Source organism: Pinus tabuliformis, chromosome J (assembly GCF_031772625.1).
Source record: "Pinus tabuliformis cultivar Carrire ecotype Pingquan chromosome J, CPIR1, whole genome shotgun sequence".
Taxonomy (NCBI): domain Eukaryota; kingdom Viridiplantae; phylum Streptophyta; class Pinopsida; order Pinales; family Pinaceae; genus Pinus; species Pinus tabuliformis.
The window spans coordinates 135,963,778-135,982,879 of NC_142295.1; the positions used below are offsets into that span (position 1 = coordinate 135,963,778).

At 37.7% G+C, this 19,102-nt stretch overlaps 2 protein-coding genes across 2 annotated transcripts; both read right to left on the reverse strand.

Annotated features, from left to right (window-relative positions):
• Window positions 1–10,572: 10,572 nt before the first annotated feature.
• On the reverse strand, window positions 10,573–11,670 carry LOC149225993 (uncharacterized). Its single transcript, XM_089380064.1, has one exon. It carries the CDS (start codon window positions 11,668–11,670, stop codon window positions 10,573–10,575), a length of 1,098 nt encoding a protein of 365 aa, XP_089236190.1.
• A 6,434-nt stretch (window positions 11,671–18,104) lies between these two features.
• On the reverse strand, window positions 18,105–18,704 carry LOC149225994 (UDP-glucose 6-dehydrogenase 5-like). Its single transcript, XM_089380065.1, has one exon. The coding sequence runs from the start codon at window positions 18,702–18,704 to the stop codon at window positions 18,105–18,107; it is 600 nt and encodes a 199-aa protein (XP_089236191.1).
• Window positions 18,705–19,102: the final 398 nt, after the last annotated feature.

Below are 19,102 nucleotides of genomic sequence, written 5' to 3' on the forward strand. Positions count from 1 at the left end.
CAAATGAAGTCTGTTGGCAGCATTAATGTTCGCAGCATTTTCATTTTTGAATTCCTCAAGCATCTGGCCCTTCTGCTCCAACTTCCAAATATATCTCCATTTACCTCAAAGCAAGCCATGGAAAATTCAGCATAGCTCTCATGCTCAAACTGATCCCACTCACAATAATATTTTACACAAATTTTCAGCGAAAGTCCCTAATGAAAGCTGATATTGACGATTTGAAGCAGAAGTCTTGTATTTTGAACAACAAAATCTAGTGTTTAAGCTTTCAAGTTGCAGCAAACCACTGTTCCCAGCTGCATTCAGACAGTCCAGCTGGATCTTCCAGATTTCCAACTGCACAGGCGGGCCAACAGAGTGGGACTCTGAATTCTCTGGTTCACCCTCCTGTCAATGAGGGCCATTGACAATTGAGTAATGGACCTTTACTGATCAGTTTTGGGCCTTGGCAGCAGCAAGATTATGACATGCTGGTGTAATATGCAATACAGTTCTATTTCCTGCCACTCCTCCATGTTCATTTTGATGTATTTTGTAATTACAGAAGTAATCATTATGACTGCTTAAATGCTCACATGAGGAAAACTCGTTACCAGCAGGTTCTGGTTTGTAAATGCTTCACTAGAGGGAAAGTTCATTGCAGTAGTCATAAGCTGGATGTTTCCCAATTCTAACAGCCTGGATATGTGTGATCCTCGTATCAAATTAAAATAAATGCACTGTTTTGTAATCCTATGCAAATTTTCTGTTGATCCAATACAATTTGCTGCTTTTTATTTTACCAGAAAGAAGGCTTAGGAAGGTTGTTATGGATTACATTTATTTGACTTGGCTTTCCATCTAGGCCAACTTGACAGTGTCGATTGTTTCAGGTGCAATAATTGAGCCATACTTTTAGATGGCTTCTATCTGACGTTTCAAAACATTTGTACGAAGTTGACTTCTTACATTTTTTTGTGTCTATTCCCTGCACAGTGATGGAGATTAACTGTTGTAAATTGATTGAGTATTGAAATTAGGGGAATTCCGCATGTTATCTTGCTCAGTAATAATTTTAGCAATGGTTGGCCATGTTGGTACATGGTCATCTACCATTGTTCACCCTTTCTGTCAGTTTTGTATGTGGCACTGCTGATAAGTTAGTTAAAGGCTGCATTCTTGTTTCAAAATATATTTTTTGGTATTTTGTTTATACTAAATTCTCTGGCATGCGGTGAGAAATCATCTCTTGATGTTTGGTGTCCTGGCATTGTTTCTACGACTATAAAATTTCCATCCATCCTCTCTCACATTGATTGTGAGGAATGATCCATGGCAGCATATAAGCCCCGATATACCATGACCGTTATGCCAATGGGGTGATTGGTTTCTGGGTAATTATCCTTATCCTTGCTTGCTTGGCCTTCTCCTTCCTCATCCAGTGGCCTGTGTGCTTGTGTCCTCCCTCTGTGAAGGTTGTGCACGAGTGTGTGAATAATAAAAAGGTACCAGATATGCCTATGTGTAGCATATTGGCATTGCTGCCACCACTATAGAAACTCCTTCCTATGTCCTTGGTCTTTGTCAGAAGTTACTTATGTTAGCAGAAACCTGTAGTAGAGGATCTATTGCACGGGAAGATTGGAATGTGCTGCCCATTTTCTTGATACTAATTCGAGATGTTTCTGTCTGTTGTTAAGTCATTGTTGTTCAAAGCTACTTTCAATTATGCTGCAAAGGTCATTGTTCTTCAAAGTTACTTTCAATTATGCAGCGAAGGTCATTACTCTTCAAAGCTACTTTCAATTATTCAACGAAGGTTAATACTGCGGTGGAGAATTTTTTTGTTTAGAATATGCTTCCCATTTTCTCAATGGTAATTTGAGGCATTTTTATTTTTGGAAGAGTCATTATTCTTCTAAGCTACTTTCAATTATTCAGGAAAGGTTACTACTAGTGGTGGAGATTTTTGTTTGTGTATGTTATGTTCTTTTCCGGAATATTTTATTTTACTGACATGGTCATTTTATGCACTTTTTTTCTACCGGTATAATGGATTTCTGCTTCTGGTTTGTGCATGCAAGATTGAGGTTATTTTTCATAGTGCTCCTTTGAGCTCTGGTTTATGGGAATGGTGCTTGCTTTTGGTTACGCGATGGCTTTTAGAAGATTCCAAATGCTCAATGCATTGATACGTTGGCACTGCAGAGCGGCAGTGTTCAGAGAGATGCTTAATGTTTAGAAAAAGAACAACTAGGAACATTGGAGAAATAAATGCCAATATTAGCCCAACAATTAAATGCATAGTGGACTGACAAGCACAGAATCGTGACAGTGGGATTATCCACTGTCAAACTGCCATTGCATACTGGCATGTCAGAAACCATACAAACTATTTATATTGTGAGACTGATAGTTTCAGTCATTGAGAGAGGAGAGATAGAGAGAGTTACTGTAATGGATTTCACACACAAATCCACTTGTCCTCACAAATATACATTATAATTTCAACAAATGTCAGTTGGGCAGTTCAGTAATTGTTCAGCAACTGCCCAGGAGTAACAAATGACATACCTTTCAGCTGATGTAAGACCGGGGAAGTCTGGACAACATTTCTGATTTTATGTAGGCATTTTCTGATGCATTTGTAGTTATATATTCCATTGTCTTTGTAAACAAACAATTGACTTCTGAGTCATGTATGCAATCTCCAATTGTGAGCCTGCATCTTGGTCCCTTCACTCTTCCTTGGCTGCCAGTTCCAGTAGGCCTTGGCATCCTCTCTCTCTCTTTTGTTCAGCACTGAGATTCTCAGCTTTTAGCATTCTCATTGCACTGGCACTTTATTTTATACTCTCTCCTATCTAGACATTTAGCATCTGGATTTTAGCTTGTTCTTAGATATTAATAATTTTCTTCCTTCAGCATTGATCTAGTAGAAACTTTCACACTTCCACTTTGTACCTGTAAAGGATGTGCCATCTTAGTCCTATTGATCCACTTTTGTGGTCATTTGTTGGACTTAAATAAAATTATCTCATTTTATCTTTCTCCTCATTATATGATATATCATGGGCCCCCAAGTTGAAAAAATTGGTGATTTTTGCTGGCATCACGAATAATCACGATGTCAAACACAAAATGAAAAATCGGCAGCATAAATCTCAACTGTTTGAAAAGTTCATGAAATCACATTTCCTCCTTCCAAAAAATCACTTCATGACCCAAAAAATTCCCCAGGTTGGGAAAAAGCGCATTCAAGGCCAAAATTCGATTTTTTTGGGCTATATTTGTCTTTGTAGTTGCTGGGGATTGAGAACGAAGGAGTTTAGCATCATCATCCATCAATCTTAGGAGGGCCAAACAATCGTTTCCATTTCCGTCAAAGGTGTTTTCTTGGGTTGGAGATTGATTTCTATTACAGTTTTCATATTCCCAGTTATTTGATACAATTCTATGACTCTGCCCTCTAACTCTTTTTTGAGATTTATACAGGGGTTTACGAAGTGCACACTGCTTGCCTCTTCTTATTGTTTTCTATGCATCATAGAACAATTTTATAAGTCTGATGTTTTATACTCGAGCTCTTTTATGTTTTTATGTTTTTTGTTTTAACTAGTTTTTTGATTTTTTGGCTTTACCTTTGAAGTTTGAAGTTGAACAATTGCCTTGGCAATATTCCAAAGGCTTTGGACCCATTTTGGAAGCATGGTGTGTTGTAATGAGAATCCAACAATGGTGAACTTCAAGATAGGACAAACTGACAAAATTTGAATAGAGAGCTATGTGGCAAATCTATGATAGGGTCAGCCTCTTGAAATACCATCTTGCCAGAATCCTAAGCAAAGAGGTTGAGATTTGTACAGTTTCAAGCTCAAAACTCACCTGAGCTGCCCCTGAAAATTACAAGAAGGAAGAAACAACCAGTCTAAATCTTGAAAGTGTTGTTGGAGTAGCTAGATCCTCAAGAATCAAAGGCATATTTGTGACTAGGGACAATGAGACTGACCCCATGGGTTCACCTTTCCCCAAGGATCTCAGCTTTCTTTGTTCTGAGAACTGGACATGTGCAGAACCTTCCATCAGATCAATGGTTAAATGAAAGGAGAAGGAAGAAGTAGCCAAGCTTGCAGGGAGGTGTCTATTTTGGAGAGATAGCTTTGAGCATTGACAAGACCAATGTTTCCTTCAAAAGGAAAAGGCCGATATTATTACTAGATTGGAGTACCTATGACAATCATGGGAGACCACTGGATTCAAAAAATGTCTGATGGTTCGACTGATGCGAAGGCCAGGACCCTTCTTCATTTACTGTTACATTGTTCCATGGTTACGTTGTTTATTAAACTTGTTTATGCGTTGGTGCCTGTTAAAGATGCAACATTGAATTGTTGGATGAGTTTGTGCAAGGGGTAGGTGTGCAACATGTTGTGCAAGTGGTAACAAATATGGCTTCTAATTATGGGGCTGTTGCCAAGTTGATAATGGAGAGGCACACCACATTGTTTTGGACTTTATATACTGCCCATTGCTTTGATTTGATGCTCGAGGATGTAATCTACATTATCAAGGAGGTCATTGAACATGACGGGAGCATCACAAAATACATATAAAACCATGTATTTGTTGCATCTTGACATCATACATTTTGCTACCATATTCATTTATTTTCTATCTTTGAATTGTTGTCAATTAGAGGTGGAGAGGATGTTCATTTGTGATGAGTGGTGTGATTGTGCATTTAGCGTGAGATAAAAGGAGAGAATCATGCTAAATTAGTGTTTTGAGATTCCTTTTGGGTTGGTGTGGAGGAAGTGTGCACGATTAACAAACCTTTGGTAAAGGTTCTTTACTTGATTGAGAGGGATGGCTACTTGTACGAGACCATGGACAGGGTCAAAGTTGCTATCAAATCTTATTATAAGGACAAGGGTGATCTTGGATATAAAAAACATGCAATGATATGTGATTTGTTTCATGACTGATGAAATGGGATGCTCTATTGTCCCATTCATACAGCAATGCTTGTCCTCAACCTGTTTTTTCTTGCTTATTTAATTTTGATTTTGATGGCGAGGTTATGGAAGGGTTTATTATATTTAGAGGATGGTCCCTGATCTAGCTGATTGCAAAAGTTACTTGAGAGATGGAGATGTATAGGAATGCCAACAGGGTATTTGTTTTTGACATTATTATCCAAAAAAGGAAGACTTTAATGCCAAGCAAGCCATCAGATTTTAGAATTTTAATTACATGTTTTATTTGAAAATTGAATTTTGTTTTCTTTATTTTCTAATTGCTTTTTTTAATATTCTATAAAATCTTATTTGTTGTAGATGTTTGGTGGAGAGATTATTGTGGAAAAACTGCACTTTCAGGGAGATTTTCAATTTGGGTGCTTAGCCAAACTTGTAGTGCTTTAGGTTGTGAGTGCAATTCGGATGCATTTGAAAAAACACACAAGAAACAGAACATGTTCACAATTATGATTTATGTAATTTATGACCCTAACATTTTTTTTGTGACTTATTAAATTTTTTATGACCCTCTTACATGTTTGAGTATCAATGCTTTAATTATATTGTTTATGTTCGTTACAATCTTTGGGTGAAGCAACTTGAGAGACCCCTTGAGGTGGATGCCATTTCCTTGGAAAACTTTTAAACCATCTTTGAGTTGAGGGTGGAGTTTGAGAGGCTTATTATGGAGGAGGCACTTACATGGTTAAAGGAGTAATAGGCATATGAGGCAGGGGAAGATGACCCACAACCATTGGTGGGAGGGCAGAGAAGGACACTGATATTAAGGAGGTTGATGTGCCAGCCTCAATACCACTTTCTACATGGATTGATGCTCAACGACTCATACACCCACCTATGGCTATTAGACTGATGCTTCAAGACCTTCTAGTAAAAAATGAGCCATTACCTTTTCCTGTAAAAGGGGCAAAAGGAATCAATAGCTCAGTGCTAGATTGATCATTGTAGATGACTCATGATAATGGGATACATTTTATAATATATATATATATATATTTTGTAAATTTCTTTTGGTTTTTTAGTTACGAGTCCTTGGCTGGACAACTGTCAAGATTCAATATGAACTTCGATGAATCATTTGGTAAAGCCTATACAATGTACATCTTATATATTGGTTTGTTTTTCATATTTTATGTGACAATGTAATTATTTGATGTTGTTGATGATTTATATTTTTAGTAAAATGGAAACAACCAATATATTTTGTAATTTTTTATGTTTGCCATAGTTTGTTGAATTTTTGGCCGATGTCCCAACTTTTTTGTGGATGCCATTTTTTTCAACTAAGATTGATGGCAATATGTTCTTCAGGGAATTGAATGTGAAGAAATATCACTTGATTACAACATGTTTGACATACATTTCTTGTTAAATGAATAAAACAATACTTCCTTTATTTCTTCACCACAACATGTTTTCTCATTTTCTCAATGGAAACAAATCTCGAGAAATGCCCAAGCACTCTCCCCTGTTCCAAGAATGGTAATGAATGTAGAATGGATGGCATAGACTTAGTGCAGCTGACCACGTGGGAATTGAGTTGGAGACACCATGGCACGTTGGATAATTGGCAATATCCAAGCAATAGTGGTACCAGCTGATTGAGCAAGTCCTCGAGGCTTAAGCCTCTCCTCATTTGATTGAATAACAATATTTTCATTATTTCTTCAGCAAGACTTGTACACTTTCAACAGTGTGGTTGATTTTATGTTTTCATGACAGGAAATTTGTATGTGGATGATTTCATTTGCATACTATTATGTTATTGGCGAAGCCATATTTTTTTGAACATACTGCAGTGTTTCATGGGGTACTCGACTGGTTCGTCAAACAGGAGTGGTGATATTCCCCCTTCCAAATAAATAGCAGGGGGTTGTCATAGCCAGTGCAAGCAGGCGGGGCATGATGATAGCCAAACTTCCTAGCCCCTAGTTTTGTCAGCATTTCTTCCTGTGGCTGGTTGGGCAGCATTAGTAAAGTTTAAAGGAAGCATCTTAAGATTTCCCTATGGTGTTTGCAGGCATTTGTCAGTTGTGAAGGATTTGAGATCGAATGCAGTTTGGTTTTGGCACAAAACACTCCCGTAACGTGTAGTTTAAGTTACTCACTGTTTAAATTTAAAAGGGTCTCTTTATATCAGGTTCCGTTTAATTCCAAGCTGATCACTTTAACTGTGGATATCATTTGTCAATTGTTGTAGCTGTCATTAGTGGTAGCAGTGTAGTTGTTTTGATGTGGGAATTAGCTGGTTGTCCAATTGCACTACTCTTCTGTTAATTGAGAGGAGGGTATGTCGGTCTTTGTTAATTCTGAGCATCATGTGATAGAATGTGGCTTTCCTAGTATCCAATTTCATTCCAAGAAGGATTGAAGAGATATTTTTCGGGTACCATTCGATTTCAAGCAATTCAAAAAATGCAATTTTGGTTTGAAAATATTTGTAAATGGATGTGTCAAGAGAAAGCAAAAAGAAATAAGAATAAGGTAGAAAATATCAGAGCAGTGCTTTGAGACATTTGTAGACAAGATTACTGAAAATATGACACAGAGATGCTAAACAAATTAGAACCTAATGGTTGGTCAACTTTTACATGGACTAAGTTTATAGAGGATTAAAATTGGAGAAACAAATTTTGTTGGAAGTAATGCTTCCATGTCATGTGTAGTTGTCATTATGAGTCCCTAGGCGTCAGTCAAGAAGGTGTTGATTCCTATGTAGTGAGTTGGAGTCATGATCTAGATGTGTCGAAATTAGAGTGTTATGCCCTATATATATGTAATTGTTGTGATGAATAATATCATAATGTGATCTGTGTTGGTTGTGCAATCTCTCTGCCCATCTTTTCAGATTTGTAATATGTTATAGAGCCTATTCAGGCCTGATTCCTTTACCCGAGGGCCAGGAAGATGTGAGAGGGCCTTGAGTTTATTGATCTTATGTAAATAAATTAGGGTAGAAAAATGTGTTGAGTGGATTGTTTGTTGTGAGTAAATTTTATTTTTATGTGTTATCTGAGTCGTTAAAGGGCAGCGTGTATAGCTTGGATCTGCAAGGGATAATGTGTGTGGCTGAGAGCTGGTGCATAGCGATTTTGAAGATCAGCTGCGTAGATCTGTGTATTTTTTTTTTTTAATGGACTTGTATGCCACGAACAGCTAATTCTCTGCAGATCTCCGCCGACGTTCGGGAGGTGAAACAACTCCACTGTGAAGAAACAATGATCCCATCGTCAAAGGCAAAGTTGTGCCTGGTGTTGTCGAGTTCTCTTGTCAACGAGTTTTCCAACGTTATAATCCGTCTTTGAAGCTGCAAATTTTGGAAGCCTGCAAAGAGCCCAGTCTTGTCACGCAGAGGGTCGGCAGAAAAAGGCAGAATCATGTATGTTTCCAGCAAGTCCGTGGAGCCGTCACAGCCCATGCAGGGTTCGTATTTTGGTGACTCCGATTTGCAGTTGGAGCGGCTGAAAAACTACCTGCGATCAGGTCCTGAAAGGGAGATCGACCAATATGTGATCACTGTCTTCGTTTGCATGATTCTATTGTGCATACCCTTGAGAATTTCTGCAACAAGAGCGCCTTGATTGCTGCTCGTGTCACCGAGGTGACAGATAGATCTGTTCAGAAGCCGAGCAGATGCATGTTTTTCAAAGATGTATCATGCTCATAGGGGACGGGATGCACGCCATAGTCGTTACATGAAGCCTCTTGGGAGGTCCAGTCAGATTTATTCCTAGTCTTGACATATGTGAAAAAAAAGGGACAGTGAAACATATCAGTCGTACGTAGATCTGGTCATAAAGTAAAAAGAGTTTCGTGCAAACCTGTTGTGTTGTGTTGAGGCAGCGTAAACGAGGCATTGAATTGTGGTGTGGCAACTAGTCAGCATATCAGTGGAGCTGCTTATACACAGTGGATGACTTCTGTGGGCCTATAGTGGGTCAATGTTTTAGTGTTTAATTTGAGTCTTTATTTTAAGGTTTGATATGTAAAGTTATGGTGATTTTATTGTAATTATATGAAAGACGAGCTAATAAACAGAAAAACATTTTTCAAGTTAATGGTTTTCGATGTTCTTGGGTGCCAAGAGAACACATCATTGATTTGGTTATGTTGAGTCTGTTATATGCTAATGTGTCTTGTCGTTCTTCAGTGCTTCAAGAACATTAGTTACAGGTTTCCTTCATATGTATGTAAGTGTATATGTCAAAAAGGTCAGTTGTATGATGGACTGCTGGATAAGCTCAGTACGTAGACAGTTTATCTATATAGCTAGAAGTATGTATTTTGATGCATATTACTAGGATGGAAACATGTCCATAGAGATATTTAGTATCTAGGCTATTTTTTGGGGTAGTCGAGAAGCATCAATTGTACAAACTTCGTCAACGATGGTCAGAGACAGTTATGTTTTAGATGGAGATCAAGTGACAGCACGAAGATGTGGTGGTGAAGAAAGAGCAGTGTTTGCGAGATTCCAGAGTGGATGTGAGTGCTGATGAAGACCAGTCAAACATATATCATATTGTTGTTGTAATATGTGTTTTCATCATCTTCCATGTAAGCATTAAGGGAGGGTGTTGGAAGTAATGCTTCCATATCATGTGTAGTTGTCATTATGAGTCCCTAGGCGTCAGTCTAGAAGGTGTTGATTCCTATGTAGTGAGTTGGAGTCATGATCTAGATGTGTCGAAGTCAGTGTGTTATGCCCTATGTACTTGTTGTGATGAATAATATCATAATGTGATTTGTGTTGGTTGTGCAATCTCTCTGCTCACCTCTTCAGATTTGTAATAAACCCATCTATTATCCTGTAAAAGATACGAACTGAAAAGTACAGAGGTTTTGCAGCCCAGCCATTGGATGTCATTTTCCTATTTTCATTAGCTTAAGCACACCTTTGGAACTCAGGAGTCAGAACCTTTTACCTGTGGATATAGATCCTTGAGCAAAACCCCAAACCAGGGCATTTGGCAAGGTTCCGATGTCATCAGACCCTCATTCCCTTTTCCTGTATATGGAGATGTAATGAAGCAGCAGCACGAGGGAGATATGGATATTTTGCGTGATACAAAACTGAAGGTAACCTTTTGCATGAATTATAGAACCTACTCAAGATGTTTGAGCCTAGATTCTAATGAGTCCCACCAGTGATAATCATTGCATTAGTCATCCTTGGCTGGCAATAATCGTTTGAGATGTTAAATTTAGTTTCTTATGTAGGCAAGAGGACCTGGTGTGACAACTCTGTGTTGCTGGATTTGTTGCTCTTCATTTATATGCAAATTGATTTCGAATATAATAAATGACGCATTTTCAACCAAAACCAAAAGAAAAATTGTCTGATATATTTGAATCTGGGATGACAACAGGGGAGACTCTGAACACATCAGTTATGGAGCAATTTCTCTAAACCAAGAGAAACACTATCCCATAAGCAGTACAAATGTGAGGTAAAACCAAAGAAACTTGTAACCAACCCCGTGTACATATTGGCTAAGTTGAAATTCATGAATTGTACAGCATTCCAGTTTTCTGTTTGCATCTCCAAAAGTCATGTAGGCCGCCAACAGCCACCTGGGAGAAGGAAGCTGAAGTTGTCAGAATTCTTGATCAAATAAGGTGGGAGATGCACTGCAGAAAATGAGCGGGGTATAGAACCCATCTTCTTGACTAATTCTTGAAAGGAGTACTCCTCTGGTAACATGTCAAACAGGTTTGCTCCCTGACAAATAATATTCTGAATCCTTGAAGGGTTTAAATAATAAGGGAACTTCACACGATCTACATGACTGTATGCTTTCATTTTGAATATAAATTCACTTATGTGTCGAAAGCAGAAGCTGCAGTGCCAACCTGCATCTGTGAAGAGCTCATCTGTTTGACGAGCATGACTATAGCTTGTATGAAGCTTATAAATGTGGACTGATGCACGCCAACTGTTATAGTCAACTGGAAACTCAAAAGAGTACAAATAATTCCTCAGTTGCAGATGCATGACTGATGGTATATTGTTGCACCACCTAAGGAGGTTAATTGTCTGCTGACTGGGAATCTCATCCACATCAGACATGATAAGCAGGTCACCATAAGAGACACCAGCTTCTCTTATTAGACTTTGCATTGCTTCTCTATGTTTTCTTTCTCGATCAAAAGGTTTCTCTTGAGGTAAGAGGTGCTGGCCTGGAAGCATTCGATATACAACCTCGTGTTCGGCAAATTCAAACCTCCTTCTATTGTTAGCAAAATATAATGGCTTTGGCAAACCTGTAAAAGTTGTATTTGATTCCAGAATAATAAACTTTGTTATTGAAGGAAGCAATTCCTGCCATCTGATTTCAAGAATATCCAACTCATTACTAAATATTACAGCATCATAAACTTGCCGAGGAGTCTGCCGAACCTGCCAGCCGTGAAGGTGACAAAGGTGTCCCATGGAGACATTTTCAGCATCATAGTGAGGGATATGATGAAATGGCTTTGGCGGAGTGTCCCAAATGGGGCGTAAAAAGTAAGATATCTTCTGACCCTGCAAATATATGCCTAGGGTGCAAATTGGAATGATAGTAAGAAAGAGGATCCACGTCTTATTGCGTCTTTTCCTTGAAAGACGATGCTGCTTGTTCAACATATTGAAGCTGCCTCCTATCATTAACATCAAGATACAATAAGGCTTACAAATTTGAGATAACTGTTCCCTTCAATGCTTTAAAGAACTTAGAAACATGTCCCTTAAAATCGCAAGTTAAAATCAAATTATACATTTCATGCTTTCCATACAACTTTCAAGTAGTTTGCGACGAAGATGCCCATGTTTCTCTATTTTGTGCTTCATTGTGATTTTCACCAATAGCAGTCAAATCATTAATCTAAGGAAGCAAATAATTATGCCAATGGATATTTTTAGAATAAATATTTTTAGTATTCAAGCTATTGAGCATCAGTTAAATCTTCAACTTAAAAAATTGACAAAATGTTCACTGGTTTTATAGAAGGCGACAGGTCTCTCATATCTTTATGAGAATCCCAATTATATTCCTTGTATTTGCATCAAGCACATTGAGAATGATAAAATTTGGAAAACATGAAATTGCTCTTCTATGTTTACTTTGGATTGAAATCTTCTCGCCTGGGACATGGAGACTCCGAAGTCATGCAAAAGAGTTCAGTGACTTCAAAAGTGTTCATAAAACTAGATCGTGTAAATTCAAATTCATCTCATGTAGGGTTCAGGTATCTTACATGAGTTATAATTATTAGGGTTAAGGGGTTTTGCATCAGTTATAACTTTCAGGGTCCTTAAAGAGGGGAGAAGAGGGTTATGTAGATGGATGTTGAAGTAGTGATTTATTTTTTATTCTTCATACATGAAAATAAATGTTGTTGGAAAATGGATTTATTCCGTTAAATGAATGAATATCATACGAGCATGAATAAACAACTAGCAGTAGGAACACTGTCCTAAAAGTATTCTAACTGTGGCAATTTATTTTGGAGAGGTGTGTCATTTGGTTACATAATATGGTAAACAAGATACGTGAGAAGGAAACCTAAAGAAAAACATAGTTGTACTTAATTATGAGCTTTATAGAATAGATTGACAATAATTTATAACAATTCAATTATTGGTAAGAAGGGGTTAATGAGTTTGAAATTGGTGTGCACTTATCCTTCTATAGAAGCTCGCAATGTAATATCTCTCTAGTAAAAATAAGCGTTGCTTTCTGGAGCCACAATGGCTATAAATTAGTAGTTAAAGTGATTGTGTACATGCAGCCTAAGAGTTGATGGCAACTCGAGTAAATGTCAATGTTGGTAATTGATAAAAGGGGTGAGTTTCGGATGGGACATTAAATAAAGTTGAAGGGTTTATGTAATTAGCCTAGTGTAAGATGTTAAATAGAGTTACAAAAGCAAATGTAATTAGCTGAATCATTTTGGCATTGTTATCATTAAGCTGCAAACAACTTTATGCATGTATCCTGTTGATAACTAATAAATTAATAATATATTCATTTATAAATTTTTTAAGGAGAAACTTCATTTGATCTAAGAAAAATGGAAAATCCATTAAATATAGCTGATGCAACATGTTGAAGGAAGAATTACTCTTGAAGAATTGGGGTTGAATACAGTGGAAAATAGACAAGATGCAAAATATTGGGGAGTTGGAAAGCTACATAAGTAACTAAACAACCAAGCACTTTGTTAGTTGCTCATAATTGCTTGTCCTGGAGTCTCATCTTTCTAGTTAGCCTCTTATGATTTATAATGGAATTATTCATTTGTCTTTACTACCACCTTTCCAAATCAAGATTATGTAATATGACCAGTAACAAGAATATTGGTGACGACATTGCTTGTATCATGGTTCAATGGTTGGGGCCCAAGTCACTTATGCAAACAATGTTGAAATTTGTCTTCACCACCATCTTCCAAAATCAACAATGTTAGGGATAATAAGACTAGCATTGAGAGGTCTTGCTAAAGGCATTTCTTGTATTATGGTTCAGTGGTAGGGGCCTCAAGCCACTTTTACAGATAAAGGATAGTTCTTTAGATGCATTGCACATAAGTAGATTTGAGTGCCATTTTGTCTCAATGAGGAGTTATGAGTTTGAATCCATCAAGGATTTTGCAAAAGCTATGTAGTATTTGTCAACATTTTTTCTTTCAATATTTCAAGGATAGGACATATCATTTCTGTAATTCATTTTAACAATGAGCTTCAATGTTACCCAAACTAGTACAAAACTACACAGTGTATTGAAATACTCTAATTATCCATAAAACATTAACCATGGCATGATGATGGCATTTACAATTTTTTTCTACCATACGCTTATAGATGATACAAGTACCTTATTAATAATGGAGATAATAACTAAGAAAGCTTGCCATGTTCCCATAGAGGCCTTTCCCAATGACTCCCCCAATCTGAGAGAGCCTTCTCCAAAGAACACAATGAAACCAAAAAGGCTTCAAGATAACAAGATAGTGTTCTAATCTCTATGTTAAGGCTCTAGACCTTGCACATATAATGCATGAATGACTTCTTAATTTACTAAAAGGAAGCAACTTTAACCTCTACCTGGTAGCTAGACATAAACTTATCCTAAATATGGTGACCTTACCAATCATGGTAGCCAATTATATACTTCAATTTTTTTTTTGAATGAAAAAATGCTTAGAGTTCTAAAAGATAGGAAGACACTAAGAGAACAAAATTATTGAGTACTAAGTTGAAGGGACACACTACACTATGGTGGGGCTTTGTGTAGGTTCAATGAATTTAAAAAGGATATAAGGGGGATAAGTTGGAGCAAGATGGTGTCAAATTTGCATGAGAAAGTCTTGCATCTTGATTAAGAATGGACATTGTCTATACAAATCTAAAATCTATAGTGAGATTCGAGTGTACAAAAGTACACAATAATTTAATAGAATATGGATTCAAGTTGGACTCAACAAAATATCAATTCAATTTGGACATAACAAAATATCAATTCGAGTTGGACTTGACAAAATATCAATTCAAGTGGGACATAAAAAAATATCATTTCGAGTTGGACATGAAGAGGATGAATAACAACAAAATTGTTGTTAAGGTATGTGAATGGCTTGAAATTTGCAATTCAAAATGGTGTCAACTTGCATAAGAAATGTTTAGTAGAGGAAGCTCATAGGTTGGTGGTGAAGGATGAGGAGAAATTAGCATATAATACCAACAAGAATGATTTTGGTCATGGTAAAGGTCTTAGTTATGGTGAGAGGTTGTAGTCCTACACAAAAGGTGATGTGCATGATGAGAGGACGAACAAGACAAGAAAATAGCATGGTAAGAAAAATCAAAGGTAGAGGTTATTTAGAGGATGAAAAGGTGGAAGATGTGCATGATGAGAGGGAAAAAAAAAGACAAGAAAATTGCACGGCAAGCAAAGACAAAGTTTAAGGTTGTTTTAGAGGATGATAAAGAGGAAATGACTATTACAAGTAACAAATATATTGTGACACATGTGGAGAAGGGCACAAGTCATTTGAGTATCCATAATAAATATGTGTGCACACAAATTAGCAAACACACATTCAACCCAGGGACAAACTTTAGAAGATGGAGCAACAATTGTCACTATTACACCTCATATTGTATGATGTTCTATATTGTGATTTTCATCACATTGGTGTGATCTTTTGTTGGTACCTTGGAGCCTTGGACTAACTTGGATAGAAATCTCTTCATTAAGGCCTCTCTCTTCTAGGTATTACAATATTTGATGGAGGTCTTTGGTTTTGGGGAGTCTTGCTTCTCCTGGGTTGAATTATTATGATTGTTGGTTTATTAGTCATCTCATAAGAGCGTTCCTTGTCGATCATGCCTTAGTTGTACATTTGATGGTTATGGAACATGCTATCTCACCATGGTGTGGTTTTTTATATTTGTTTATCTTGGATATGTTACATTTTTTTCATGGATAATGGTTCTGGCTCGCGAGGGTTTAAATGATGGTGCTATGCGTTAGGCGTTTCATGATTTTGTTGGAGTTTCCTAGTGACCATGTGATGATGTTTTTTCATTTGTGTCCCTAGGAGGGTGTGCTCTACATGATTCTGACTCTAAGCATCTCGAGGAAGAGAAGAAACATTTATTTTCGGTATTTAAAGGTATAGGATATAAAGAAAAAGATATTAAGAGAGCTATAGATCCAACCTAAGACCCAAAACCTTCCTCAATGTTTTCAGAGGAACCTAAGACCCAAAACCTTCCTCAGTGTGGTAGAGTTTTCCTACCACTATATTCAAGGGGTGACAAATAAGATTGTCAAAATCTTAAAAAGGAAAGACATAGTCACTCAGTTCTCAGCAACTAGAACAATTAAACAAGGTATGAGGTTTGTCAAGGATGATATTGATAGACATCAACTCAAAGGAGTTTATAAAATTGACTGTTCTTTTGGCAAGTGTTACATTAGTGAAACATGGCGCTCTCTATAGAAAAGACTAAAAGAATATGGGACAGATATTAAGAATGGAAGGTCTCGTACGTCGGCCCTTGCGGAGCATTCCTAAAAAACGAAACACCAAGTTTGTTTGGAGAGAGCCTCAATTATCACAAGAGAGGAACAATATCATAGACGGGAGATTAGGGAGGCTCTTGAAATCATAAAACATCCACAGAATCTCAACAGAGACAAAGGTATCGAGATTAGTGGAAGTTGGCTTCCTTTAATCAAAAGGATTAGGACCACCAGTACATTTCAGGTAGTTAGGTAACTCCTCTCCTCTCTTATTATAATTCTCTGATCTCATACTAAAGATAAAATTAAAAATTAAAAATAAATAAAAATAATTATTATTGTGATTCTTAATAATAATTATCATCATTATTATTATTATCTATAATAATAACCATTAATGATTAGTTTTTTTCCCGTAGAAAAAATCGTAATTTCCATTAAATTTTGAAAATTACATTTTGTAGATGCCAAAGCATATGCTTATTTGAGGCAATGTAGCCTATCAAAAAGTTGGTAAGCAAAAAAAACAATACCAAAAAAATCAAGAAAATGTGTTCCATGCCAGGAGCACTGAGATGACAAATATGGGAGGAATCACGTTTTCCTCCCCTTTTTCTTCTCGACCTTGCGCCACTCTCCTTGAGACGGTATCATGGGAACAAGTTGAAGTGGATTTTCATCGTCGGGTCGGGGGTTTTCCTTGTTAGAGTCAGAGGTGTCTGATGTAAGCTGCCTTTTGGTTCCACTGATTTCCATTATGTCTGTAGTCTTTTCTGGTTGCGGTTCCGTAGGCCCCTGTGGAGATGTCTTCTGAGTTTCTGCTTGGTTGTTCTCATTTGGGATGGGATCTTCCTCCTCATAATCTCCCTCCTCTTCAGGGTTTGGTGGGAGGAAAGTCCAGCCCTTTTGCTGTTTGCCGGTTTTCTTCCTTCTTCGGCTGTCTTTTCTGTATTCTGGGCATGCATTTTGTAGGTGTCCAGTTTGCCGACATATTCTGCACCTGAATGCTGTATTTTCATAGTCTATTGTCTGCATCTAGCTGCGATCTTTGTGCTTCAGCTGTATGCAGTCTGGTAATCCCTTACTGAGGTCAACTTCCACACAGATGCGTGCGAAAGTAAAAATTCTTTCATCCACTCTTTGTGTATCCATTTTAATATATCTGCCAATGGTATTGCCTATGCATGCAAGAACCTTTTGGTCCCAGAAATGTATAGGGAGATTATGTAGACGTACCCATACTGGCATCCTGGAAACAATGAAGGTGTTGGCATCAAACTCCGGGAACCATGGAGTGATAAAGAGGCCTGAAGATCCCCAGAACCAAGGTCCCTCCTGTATCACGATGTCTCTGACCTCTGTTGATTGAAATTTGACTATAAAAAACCCTTTGGAGCAGAGATGAATCTCACAATTTAGAGACCATTTTGTGAGTATCCAATGGAATAGTTCAAAGGGTTTTGGCCAAAATCCATTGAAACAACAAATGATGGCTTTCTTTTCATAGTTATTACATACCTCCTCTGTTTTTGATGTATCTATAGTTAGTTCTGGTGTATAGTTCAGTTGCTCCACTATGTATGGACTGGGTTCTGTTTCGACCTACTTTGGAGCTGTTGTAGGAGATTTCCCCCTTTGTAATATATGCTTGAAAGATATTCCTTCGCTTCTGTGCTGTTGATGTGACTTTGGATTGTGTTTTGTTTTGGACCCACTACCTCCTTCTGTTTGTTTAGTTGAGCTGCTGGTTGCTGCACCTCCTCGTAATCTCATATTGAGTATTATGGTAGATCCTGGTTTGATGTTGTAATCCTTAATAGATCTATAATCTTGTAGCGTTTTACCCCTAGATAGCAAATTTTGTTGTCCATTCGGGTAACAGATATGTTTGGCAATGTTATTCTTCAGATTTATGACACTGTCTATAGCATGAACCCAGATCAAGGTTGTTTTCCCCGAGGGGGTTTTAACAAAGATTTGGAAGCGATTAGGTTTTATCCCGTCAGATCCGGTACTGGAATTCAGGGGCCGGGAACCGATCTGAGAGTCTTTCCCCACCGCAAATGTGTCTTCAGCTGCATCTGCCTAGTGACCTTGCAGAAAGCGGTATGGTCTTCTCGGGCGAAATCCTCTGCGGCCAGAGAGCGTTCCCGGCCATGTTCGAGAGCTCAATAGACCAGAGATTCATGATGATGATTCGGTCTTCCAGAATCCTATGGTCATAAATCACCTTCAGCACCTTGACTGCCTTTTGATCCTCCGCTATCTCCCGTCCATTTGTCAGAATCTTGACTGGCTTCTCCAGTTCTTTGATGGTGGTCCCCTCGGCCCAAACAAGAGACTTCTCGATCATATTCGCGTTTTTCCAGGCAACCAAGTCCGAGTAAGTTAGGTCGGCTGGCTTGTCGTCACCATGCCCTCGGTTCTGTGTAGGCAAGTTGACGGGAGCAAGTCGTATCCCTGCTTCCGCATCGTATATCTCGACAGTGGATTTGAGGAAGAGAAGCTGGCCTCGGCGGAACCAGATGGCCTCCTCTAGCCTGGGTTCGAGTATTAGCGAGCTGTCACTATTAGCCGCCGTCCCCATTTTGAGCACTAGACACTTGAGCTCGATCATGGCCGTCGTTGGCCCTCCCACGTACCCTGCTCTGTGGTAGCAAAACTTTGCCATGGTCGCAAGGTTGAAATTGTTGACGGGGCTTGCCCTGAAACCCTAGTCCCTCCTCCGGTCGGTTCTTGCCTCAAAATCCAAATGACTTTCTTTCGACCACCATTAATGATTAGTTATAACTATAATAATAATAATTATTTAATAATAATAATAAGAATATTTCTTTTATAATAATAATAACTATTAGAGCTTCTGTATTAAGTTATAATAATATAACTAATTTTATTAGAATTAATCAATTAATTAGTTAATATTTATTATAATTAAAAGAATAATAATTACTTAAAGATTAGTTATAATAATAATAAGAATATTTCATTTATAATAATTAGTATTAGTATCATTAAATATTTATAACACCGCGGATGCGGGTGCTTGAGGTTACATTCAAGGCGATG

Bases quoted from the DNA above. Each gene is read 5' to 3' on its own strand.
- LOC149225993 (XM_089380064.1), bottom strand. From the start codon at position 11,670: ATGATAGGAGGCAGCTTCAATATGTTGAACAAGCAGCATCGTCTTTCA.
- LOC149225994 (XM_089380065.1), bottom strand. From the start codon at position 18,704: ATGGCAAAGTTTTGCTACCACAGAGCAGGGTACGTGGGAGGGCCAACG.